The sequence below is a fragment of the Mastigoproctus giganteus genome, chromosome 1, assembly GCF_048544385.1.
Source record: "Mastigoproctus giganteus isolate SK-2022 chromosome 1, ASM4854438v1, whole genome shotgun sequence".
Taxonomy (NCBI): domain Eukaryota; kingdom Metazoa; phylum Arthropoda; class Arachnida; order Uropygi; family Thelyphonidae; genus Mastigoproctus; species Mastigoproctus giganteus.
In genome coordinates this window covers 237358446-237370572 of record NC_143575.1, presented here as the reverse complement: position 1 = coordinate 237370572, position 12127 = coordinate 237358446, and the positions used below count along the sequence as shown (strand labels likewise).

The window sequence follows — 12127 nt, the reverse complement described above, 5'->3', positions numbered from 1 at the left end:
AATCTGATTCATCCCCTTATTTTTAGAGTTTATATAAGTAAAGAAGTCTTTGCTGTTTTTCTTTGCATCCTTTCCCAAAGATTTTTCATAATCTGCCTTCAACTTACCTAACCTTCTCTGTGATTTGATTACAGACCAGCTTGTATGTACCATAGGCTTCTGTGTCGCCTGACAATTTATGTGCATCCCATGCATTTTTCTTCTCTGCTACATCTCATTAGTTCAAATGGATGTCAGATGAACTAATGAGACTTCTTTCCCACAAGTCTCATTAGTTCTTCTGACATCCATTTGGTCCTAAACATACAGCAGTATTTCTTAGTTGGAACAAAAAGCTTAGTTTCTTCCAAAATTGCTTCCTTGAATGCTTCCCATTTAGAATTTGCTGTTGGTAACATCATCAGTTGGTCCCACTGATAGAACCTAAAAAATCTCTGAGAATATTGTAGTTACCTTTACGAATGCAAAACCCTTCCCTTTACCACTGATGCTAGTTACATCTTTAAGTAAATCCCAAATCAGTTTTTTTTTTTAATGAAAACTCCAAACACGAGAGGTATTAAAACCTGTAGTACTTAGTACCGTGCTTAGGTTGGAGGTTGTGAAGATGAAAGAAGATATTTGTTAACATTAGACTTGAACCTTTATAGACTGTAATTTTCAGGAAATACATGTGAATGTAGGCTGTTCCAGAAAACGGCAGTTGAATGAATAAACGGGGAAGAAGAAAAGTTGTTTCTGTGAGTTTGAAGTTGGACAATAAATGGATGTTGGCTGGTGGCAGCACGTTCGGCCTATTTTTAAAAAGTGAGCAGGAATTATAGAAGCCAATTCAGCCAAAACTGTAGAAAAGGCATGCAGCAAAAACAGTACGTCTATGAAACAGAGAGTGGAGAGAGACTGTTAGAGATGAGTGATTAATTAACCTAACTGACCTCTTCTGAATGAAATCTAGAATCCCGAGAGAGAGGTTTTGGGGCACCGCCCTAGATTTGGGAATAATATTCTGTGGTAGGGCAGATTTGTGATTTGTACAAAGTGAACAGCTGTTTGGAAGAAAAGTAATGCCGAGAGCTAAAGAGAAAACCAAGTTTTTTAGATGCAGAGGAAGCAATATTTGTAATGTGCTTGTGCCAAGAGAGATTAGAAGTCAGAGTAATCCCCAAAAGAAATATATCATTTTGCCTAGAAATTGTAGTGTCACCAAAGATAAGCATAGGAGCAAAGAATCCTTTTTGTGAGATTATCTATTATTATTATTAGCCATACAGTGCAAGGAAGCCTGAGGCTTTTTCTGCACCAGCAGAAACAAAAAAAAAATTTCTGAGTTACCCAGAGAGAGAGAGAAAGTCAGAAGGGAATCACCAAGGAAGAGTAGAATGATATGCAGCTCAGGACCCTGGGTGTGCCAAGCCCATACTCACCAGATGTGAGCCCCTGGGATCAAGGTTCAGTTCTTTCTCTCTCTTTTTCTTTTATATATTAATGACCTTCTTCTATAGATTGGAAATCCTATTCATAGTTTTGCTGTTGATAGCACATTGCATTCCACCTTCCAGTTTGAGAAACCTTGCCCTACAAAAACAGCTTCAATTTCTTGAATATCCATTATCAATTCTTTAAATGCTCATTCATCTCCAGTTAAATTCTCCTGGTGCAGAGATTACTTAGTTAACTTCACTCTTTCTAAAACTCAGTCCTGTCTTATATCTGGCAAAAAGGATTCCTCTCTTCCTATGTTTATCTTCAGTGACACTCAGATTTCTAGACAAGATTACACATCTCTATTATGGATTAACTTAACTTCTAATCTCTCTTAGCATAAGCACATCACAAATATTGCTTCCTCTGCACCTAAAAAACTGGGTTTTCTCGGAAATTTTGCAAAGGAGATTTCACTCCTTTGCAAGGTATGCAAATTATGCAAGGAAGAAAGCTTATACAGCATCAGCCAAAAAAAAAAAAAAAAAAAAACGCCCAATATCACCTGTCCATCCCTCTAATAATTTGTCAAAATTCTTTAAATTTAGACTACTCACTTCCACAACACCACGAGAAACAAATTTAGTCAAATAACCCACTTCCTCAGTACCATGCTGCATTTTGAAGAACTGAAGTCTTTCTTGGAAAAAGTACTTTTATTTATGAGTACTTAAAAACTACTCACTGATCTCATTGCTCTTCTCTGCACCCATTCCAACATTCACATCCTTCTAGAAATGAGTCTTAGTTGGAATTAGTTGGAAACACAGATAAGAGCAATACATATTAAAAAAATTTCAAAGCAATTTGTACATAAAAAGATGTGTTATTGAAATATGCTTAAAATTACCTTCAAGTATATTCAAGAAATGTAGACCAATGTAGACCACCCAGAGTCCACACATCAAAACTATAGAGCAATGAATTAACAGCCTGAAAGGATTAATGTCCAGTTATTGGTTCACAACACAGAAAAAGAATAACTTATCTTATTCAGAAAGAGTATACAGAGTACCTATACATTACAGAAGGGAGGTTCTCATGAAACTGTGTCCATATTGTGAAATTCCACAATGCAAACTATTTAACTAGTGACTTCCATGTTATAAGTGGAATGAATTCTTAGGAATATTTTTTCTGTATGCAATCTTTTAATGTAATTTACACATTTTCTCCATGTTAAAAGTGGAATGAATTTCTGTGGAAATTTTATTAGCTCACAGCTGTAGTAAACATACTTTTTTAAAATTAAATTTAAGTTTTATATTTCCTTCCAAATAATAGAAGGTCAAAATCTTAGTGCATGATAGATTTTTTTTCTTTTATTTATCATTTCTTGACAAATTTACTGACAGTCTCTTGTGGTCTTGGTCTCTTTCTCTCTCTAACCCCCCCCCTGCCACCACTCCCTCCCATAGCCTTCCTGTTTTCAACAATCTCTAATTGATCTTAAGAATTCCACTTTAGCAAAGGTATAGTATGATACTAGTATGACTTTGGAATAAAATCAATATTAGGGGAAAATGCATGACAAAAATCAAAGAAATTATGGCATCACAATACCAATCTAATCTGTCTAATTTTATTCACTTAAAATTTAAAGTGAATTCTGAAAGTTACTCGTACATCATTACTGATTTTGTCAAATGGACAAAAGACATACTGGAGGTTATTTGTATGTATATTTTATCAGGACTACACATATAGTTTTTTTTTTTTTTTTAATAGATTATATAAAAATTGACAGATGAAAGTTAAAAATAAAATAACTAAGAATTATTCTTAGTTATTTTATTCAGATATAAGACAAGACTGAGTTTTAGAAGGATTGAAATCAACTAAGTTGTCTTTGCCTCACTGGAGAATTACGAGGAGATCGGAATTTAAGGCATTGGTACCGGTTATTTGAGAAGTTGAAGCTGATTGAGGTTTCTCAAAATGGAAAGTGGAAGAAAGGTGCTGTGATAAGCAAAACTATGGATAGGATTTCCAGTCAGTGGAAGAAGGTCATTAATATACAAGAGGAAAAGAGTGGGGGGAAAGAACTGAACCTTAAGGACACCAGCATTAGTGCAGAAGTCGGAAGACAGATGGCCATCTACTATCACCCTCAGTGAGCGAACAGAGAGAAAACTGAATAACCAATTACAAAAAACACTTGGTAAACCATAAGATGGTAGCTTGTTTAGAAGACCTTTATGCCAAACACGATCGGAAGCCTTTGAGATGTCAAGAGCAACTGCTTGTGTTTCACCGAACTTTTCCATTGAATTTGTCTATAAATGGGTAACATAAGCCAGAATATCACCAGTGGATCGACACTGACGGAATCTATACTGGTGATCGTTGATAAGACTGAAGGTTTCTAGGTAGTTTAAGAGTTGGCAGTTAATTGATTTCTCCATCACTTTAGAAAGAGTAGAAGTATTTTCAGTGGGACGATAATTGGATGTGAGGGATTTCTCACACTTTTTAGGAACTGGCTGTGTATGAGCAAATTTCCAAGCAGAAGAAAAAACACCTTTGGAATAAGAAAGTGAAGAAAGGTGATAAAAAACAAGATTAAGTTCAGGAGCACAGGTTTTGAGAACAAGTCGAGAAATACCATCAGGACCTGGAGCTTTCTTAGCATCAAGTTTCGTCAAAATCTTTCTGACATCCTTTTGACGGAAGACCACAGGAGGCATTGAATGGAGCATGTTGGGAATGGTGGGAAGTGTATTATGAAGATCATTAATACACGAGTTGGAAGAAAAATGGGATGCTAGCGGGTCAGCTTTATCCTTGGCTGAAGTGACAACAGAACCATCTGGTTTTGACAGAGGTGGGAGCAGAGATGGGCAAAAGTTGCATTCAATAGCTTTGGCAAGAGACCAGAGTGCTCAGCTACCATTTGGGCAAGAAGCAAGTTTTCTACTCTTAGCCTGTTCAAACTCACTCCTTTTGTTTTGAAACTGATGTTTGTTTGTTTTATTTATGGTTATATTTGTTTATTTAGGTATTTTTAAATCTGGTTGTTATTTTTGTGAAGCTCTTAGGATAACTCTCAGGCAAATGTTTTTGTTAGTGCAAAAGTTGGATTGGAGCATTACATAAGTTGACATTTACATCCTTCAGTATGCTTGTTTGTTTTTTTGGTTTTTAGGAGCATTAGCAACTAAGGCCATATTGCTCCGGGGATATGCAGTAGTCATTCCCTGACCTTTCCGCATCCTCTGTATTTAGTGGTCACAGGCTCGAACCCCAGTCTAATCAAGAAGCATGTGCTACGCACTACTACTCCTATATGTAGGTGCCTCCCCTTCAGTATGTCACCTTTAATCTTTTCATTTGTCATTATATTGTTTATATTTGTATAAATACACTTATACTCTTTCAATATAATTTTATTTCAGAGATGCTTCATTTGGACCATGTACTTACAATCTAACCTTATTGGATTGCCTTCTGGCCGTCAGCAAGGTGAGCTTTCTGCCTTCTTAAATATATTGTATTTCAGTATGTTACTTAAAAGGGTTGGGTAATGTTCGTAACTTAAGGTTTCAATAGCAATCATCGTATATCTGTTTATTCCACATTTTGTGCCAAATTCTATTCCCTCCACATGAGATTGGCTAACTGCAACCTTGATTGAAGAAGACTCTAGAAATTTCTCCAATTTTTGTTGAGAATTGAACTAAATCTCTCGAAATGAGTTACAAGCAGTGAAAGTACTATACAGTCACACAGGACAACCTATATCTAAAAAAATGGTATAATCTTATTTCTGCAATGCTCACTCTCCTGTGCAAACTGCTTGGAAATGTTTCTGTGATATTACTTCATGCATAATACAAATATTAAGAAGAAATAATAACTAAAAATGACTAAGTATAAAACTGAAAATAAAAATAAAAACATCCTGAAAAAAGGTAAAGTACGCCTTGATGTTCTGAATCATTCTGCACTGCAGTTAAAAAAAAAAAAAAAAAAAAAGAGTTTAAATGCATCAGAAACTTAAATGGTAGTTTTTTTGGTCAGGGACCTTTATCAGGCAGCATGGGAGTGTAATGAGATTGAAGTGGAGAATGAAAAATTTTTTGTGAACACATGGTGAACTTTATTGGGAGGTCACATGTTCATCTTACTGATGTGATTTCTTCCTGGAAACTTTTCATCCTGGAAAAAGTAATGTGATTCTGGTCAAATTATTTGAAGTATCTACTGTCAGTCAGTCTAGCATTTAACAGAGGAATGTTTTGAAACTGAAAAACCTTTATAGCTAAAGCTTGATAGACCAGGCAAAGGGAATTTTAAGGACTATGCTCACTTCTAAAGTTACAAAATACCCCACCTTTATATTTCTTATTTTTATAGGAATTTTTATATTTCTAGCAAAAAAAAAAAAAAAAAAAAACCAACTACGCACTTCACCCATCCATACTCTCCAAGAATTTGTCTAGTTCTTCCGTGAATTTGTTCAAACCACCCACTTCCACTACAACATAATGTACTATTTAGTGGTGGAAGTAAAAGGACTCTGTTTTGAATACTACTGATTATGTAATTACTCATATGTCTGCTGGATTCTTTTGTTCTGTAAAATTGTTACTAATATTCAAAATGTTAGAATAAAGATCATCATTGTGAGTGAGAACCTGATTAACTAAACTTTTAATAGGATGGCTTAGGTAATTCCCCCCTCCCCCCTCTAATTTTGTTAAGCATAGATCTGCTTTAGTATGAAGCTGATTTATGTTAAAATTATATTTAAAATAAATAAATGCACAAGGCATAATACTTTAAGAGTTTGGTATCTATATAATATCGGTGTTTAGATACACCATAGATAACTCTTAATAAACTACAAAGTAGTTGTTGTAGGCATCATTTGCTGTTTCTCATATTGTGCTCTGCCTTCACGACGAGTTGCCATGATATTGCACTACTTCGAATAAGTAACTCTTCACTAATAGAGAAGACTATTGTTACTTATTCTCAGTTGAGTACCACCACCCAGACAGCACTGTGCTGTCTGGGTGGTGGTACTCAACTGAGAATAAGTAACAATAGTCTTCTCTATTAGTGAAGAGTTACTTATTCGAAGTAGTGCAATATCATGGCAACTCGTCGTGAAGGCAGAGCACAATATGAGAAACAGCAAATGATGCCTACAACAACTACTTTGTAGTTTATTAAGAGTTATCTATGGTGTATCTAAACACCGATATTATATAGTTAAAATTATAACGTAGAATATGTACATTATCGCGTGTGAAATACTTTTTGATTGTACTAAACTTTATCCAGAATAATCAATTTTTGTGAGCTTTCTGTATTACAGTGCTGTTGTCATAATATTTGGATATCAGTTTTCATGGCTTCTAGTATTAGTATTTATAATCAGATTTGTTTCTTGCGTATACAGTTCTTATTTGGGTGGTCATTGAGCTTATGATGTATTTCAGTGATACATCCCTAATTGGTTAATAATGCTGGCTTGATCATGAATTTGAACTCATAATTTAGTGCCTTATAATAAATAAATTGACAACAGAATTTGTAATTTTTTTTATTAAATTTTATTAATTTTTTACTGTAATAAATTTTGTGGTAAACCACTTTAGTTAAGTATAAAATTTTTTTTGCTTTGCTTCTATTCTGCAGTTATTTATCATACCATATTTTATAGGCCCTCACAAATGGCTTTTTCAACTTTGATGCATTTGATGTTGATGAATATGAATATTATGAGGTTAGTGAAAACCAAGATTTCAAGCTGCTACTAATGATTTTGGCTTTATTATTGTGAAATAATTTAATTATAATAGTTACTATTATAATTGAATTATTTCATATAAATTATTTCACTATAATTAAATTATTTCATTCAATTAAATTAAATTAAAAAATCTGAATTTTAGCCTTCTTTTGAGGCATTGCTGAAATATTTACACAAGTTATATTTTGAAATTTGAATAATTTGGTTTTGTCTTTTTATTCACATTTAAACACTACTATTTGACAAAATTTTGATTTAGTATTGCAATAATTCTTTTACATATGTTTCTATAAGAAATTGTTTAGTTGCGTAGTCTTGTGCATTAATTTCTTTTTTTTAATTTTATATACTTTTGTGGATGTGATAGATATATTTTAAATATAAATATAGACATTTTACAGAAAATTTTCATTAAAAATATTTTAGTGCACTCTCATGATTTGTTGTCTGTTTAAAACTTTTAGTGATCAAACAATGGATCTACTATGATATTAGCATATATATGCAAAGAATCACAGACTTTTGCTGAACTGGCCAAAAGAAAAAAAATAATAATAAAATAAATTAATAAAAATAAAAATGAGAATTATAATAATCAACAATAATAACAAAAGAATAATAATAAATAAATAAATAAATAAAAACTAATAAAAATATAAAGGAAGATACAACATTTTTTTTTTTTTGGCGAGATCTCCATACAAAAAAGTAGATAAGAAAATAGACCAATTATGTGCTTTCCTACTCATGTAGGTAAGCACATAATTAATCTATTTCTTATCTACTTTTTCTGAACTTCCCTACCTTAATTTGATTTTATGATCCCTAGTTCTGGAATTCCTTATAACAGTCAAAATTTTGCCTTTATTCAGTTTACCTTTCCTCTCTCAAAGCCTTATAGACCTCAGTTGGGTTCACTGTAAGGTACCTGTTTTCCAAGCTCTTTAGGCACATAATCAAAGCCTTTCCTCATATGGTTATCCTTTTGCCAATCGTACCATGTGGATTTCCCGTCTTTGGACCCTTTAAGTCCAGTGTGTTTTTTTTAGGTGAGATCTCCATCATTGGACACTTATTTAAATGGGATTATGACCTCTCTGTCTCTACAGACTTTTGTTATAGGCTGTAGATACAGGGGGATAGTAAAATGAAGGCAAAATTTTCACTGTCATGAAGGATTCCAGAACTAGGGATCAGGAAACTAGAACTGATTTACATTTTCAAGTCACATATACGCAGCTCATCGAAATGCTGAGGCTTTTGGAATTACTAATGACCTCACACAAATTGTTCATTTATCTACCAAAATACCCCTCCAACTTGACAACATAAAATCCAATGAATTGCTACCACTCCCTCCAGATGGGCAGCCTCTAACAAACTAAAAATATCATCTCAGAAAACAAAGGTCATTCTCGTATGAGGAAAACTCTGTGATAATAAGAACCCAACCATAAGAATAGACAATATCTAGGTATCATAGAAGGACAATAAACTCACTTTCCAATAACATATAGCATATATCAAAAACAAAGTTGAGAAATTTACCATAATGATCAGGAGGGTTGCCTTCTCTGATTGGGCTTCACAGTCATATTGCACAAAAGCATATTCCTGCCCATTGTTATACGGAGCAAGTATCTGGTTCAGGTGTACAGATAAAGTGCACATAAAGAGAAAACTTGAATCCTTTCAGAAGGTGATGTTAGCATCTACCAGACCATTAGCATTAACAGAGGCATATGATATAAGAAAGCAAGCTTATACAGCATCAGCCCAAAAAAAACCTTCCCATTTTACCCATCCATTGTTCCAAACATTGTCCAGTTCTTTCTTGAATTTATTTAAGCTATCGACTTCCATAATGACAGATGGAAGTTTGCTCCAGCAATCAACCACTCGCTGGTTAAAGGCAAATTTCTGCACATCTATTGTACAGCCGCCTAAATCCTGTTGCTTTGCTGCTCTAGTCTGAGGCATGATTTCTGTTTAAATACAATTTAATTGATTAACAATGAAAATTAATAAGATTAATAAATTTCATTGATTAATTGACAATACTACACTAAGCTAATAGATTCCTAAATTTGATAGATTTTAAAGTTAGTGCAAATGGGCTGAGAGGTGGTGACTGAAGTTTAATATTGACAATTGCAAAATACTGCAAATGGGTAGCAGTAACCCCAGAGTAACAGTCAGAGTAGTGGAGAAGGAAAAAGATCTGGAGGATAATTGCACAGTCAGATATGAAGTTTTTTGGGCAGTGCAGACAGGCTGCAAGAGTAGCTTATGGGGTCTTGTCAATGATATATAGGAATTTTGCTAGCAGGGATAAGGCAATGGCCAGGCCACACTTTGAATACTGCATACAGTCTGGAGGCCTCATTTTAGGAAAGATGTTGAGCTACTAGAATGAGTATAGAGAAGGGCAACGAGATTAGTGAGTGGGACAAAGGATTGCTGTTACCAAGATAGGCTTCAGTTCTGCAAATTGCAGCATCTGGAGACTAGGCACCTGTGAAGGATCTGATTGGGGTGTATAAGACTTTAAATGGTTTGAGCAAGCTCAGTGTTGATGGGATTTTTCCTCTTGCCCTGATTAATCACCTGAGGGGACATAAATTCAAAATGAGGAAAGGCAGTTATAGAATTAGATGTGTGGAAAGAGCAAACTTCCATCTGTCATTGTGGAAGTCGACAGCTTAAATAAATTCAAGGCTGAACTAGATAAACTTTTGGAGTGAATGGATGGGTGAAACAGGAAGTGTTTTTTTTTTGGCTGATGCTATATAAGCTTGCTTTCTTGCATCATATGCCTCTATTAATGCTAATACAAATGTACTAAATGCAGTGATATGCATTACCCTATCTAGTTTTATGTCATACCTTATGTTATCAAGATCGAGATATACGTTATACTGTAATGATCACAATGTTAAATTAGTTATATCCTTAGCTAAACACCAAAAAGATATAGGCCCAACAAGTGATTAGATCTTTTTGAGCTACTTATTTATCAAAATTAAAACCCCACTATTCCTCTGCACTACTGGTTATATACTACAATATTCCCACCAAAACACCAGTAGTACGTAGAATAGCAGTACGAGTAGTGAGTTGTAACTTACAAAATCACTAGCTAAATAAAAAAAATAACCTAACAAATGTGATTAAGACTGTTTAAATTCTTTGTAAAAGTAAAACAATTTAATATGTCTGTTAATCAAGAAGACAGTAAAAATTTGCAAAAAAACATCCTTTTGCAGCAGCATAAACGTTTTCATCTTGGCATTTATCTCGTTTGAGAAGTTCATGATGTTTTTGTAGCACTGTGTCTGACAGTGGAACATATAATGTACCATTACTTGCAGTGAGTGTTCCAGAGAGATAAAATTGGGATATTTATTTTGCAGAAAACATTTGATGGGCCATAGGGTGAGAGCTTGTTTAGAAGATCTTTATGGTACACACAAGTCTTAGAAATATCAAGGGCAATTGCTTGACTTTTACCAAATTTTTCAATCAAATTTTTCCAAAGATAAGTAACATAAACCAGTATATTATCAGTGGATCAACACTGGCAGAATCCATATTGGCAAACATTGATCAGGTGGAAGGTTTTGAGATAGCTTAAGATTTGGCTGTTGGTGGATTTCTCCATTAATTTGGAAAAAAAAGTAGAGGTAAAAGAAGTGGAACAATAATTGGATGGGAGGGATTTGTCATTCTTTTTAATATGAAATCTCACCACATCATGCCACAACTTCACATGAAGTTTTGGTAAACACTTCTTGAATACAATGAATACAAACAGTAACCCCAGAGTAATATATCAACTGTGGTACTACACTGACAGTGGTAGCAAATGAAAAGGACTTGGGGGTAATTGTGCAGGCAGATATGAAGTTTTCTGAGCAGTTCAGACGGTCTGCAAGGGCAACAGGATTAGTGAATGGAATGATTGGTTGCTCTTACGAAGAAAGGCTTAAGTTTTGGACAGTGTCTGGAGACTAGGCACCTGCAAGGTGATCTAATTGAGGTGTATAAAGCCTTGAATGGGTTGAGCATGCTCAATGCTGATGGGATTGTTCCTCTTGCTCAGAATAATCACCTGAGAGGGCATAATGAATACAAACAGTATTCATTATGCCCTCTTTCTTTCCTCAATTCAAATTGAGGAAAGACAGTTGTAGGATAGATGTGTGGAAGTTTGCTTTTAGCCAGCAGGTAGTTGATTGGTGGAACAGACTTCCATCTTTTGTTGTTGAAGTTGATAGCCTAATAAATTTAAGGCTGAGCTGGACAGGTATTTGGAATGAACGGAGGGGTGAAATGGGAGTGTTTTTTTTTTTTTTTTTTTTTTGGCTGGTGCTGCATAAGCTTGCTTTCTTGCATCATATGTCTCTGCTAATGCTATTTGATAATGAAACACAGCTGAAATGTATTGCAAGTTTACTTAATTTATGTTTTTGTTGTATCTTTTATATATATATATGTATAAATGGGTATTCAATGTAACCCCTTAAATGTAATGTTTTAAGAGTTACATATGAAAAGAGGTATACAGTTGATGAAATGGTTTCAGTGAATGCAAGATTAATAAATCAGGTATGACAGATGCACCTAAAAGTGCAAATCAGCATTAAAGGATGCAAGAGTATATATAAGTTGTATTGTTATATCGAATTATGTATGCATAAATGTATGTGAAAGTTACACAAAGTGCCAGTAACTGGAAGGGTGAGAAAAGTAGAATAAGAAGTGTAGTAGATTTGTGGAAGGTGAAAGAATGTTAATAGCCTAGAGGTTATGACGAATTAAGAAAATTATGGGCTAAATTGCCAAGCTACTGATAAAATGCAAATAAAATGAAAATAGTATAGC

The 12127-nt window shown here is 34.2% G+C and overlaps 1 protein-coding gene across 1 annotated transcript in view; it reads left to right on the top strand.

Annotated features, from left to right (window-relative positions):
* LOC150091667 (dual specificity protein phosphatase CDC14C-like) overlaps positions 1–12127 on the top strand; it is a 481702-nt gene that overhangs the window by 269811 nt on the left and 199764 nt on the right. Inside the window, exons 6-7 of the mRNA XM_090385065.1 lie at positions 4878–4944; positions 7154–7216. Coding sequence (XP_090241191.1) covers positions 4878–4944; positions 7154–7216 — 130 coding nt within the window. The remainder of the gene's footprint in view (positions 1–4877; positions 4945–7153; positions 7217–12127) is intronic.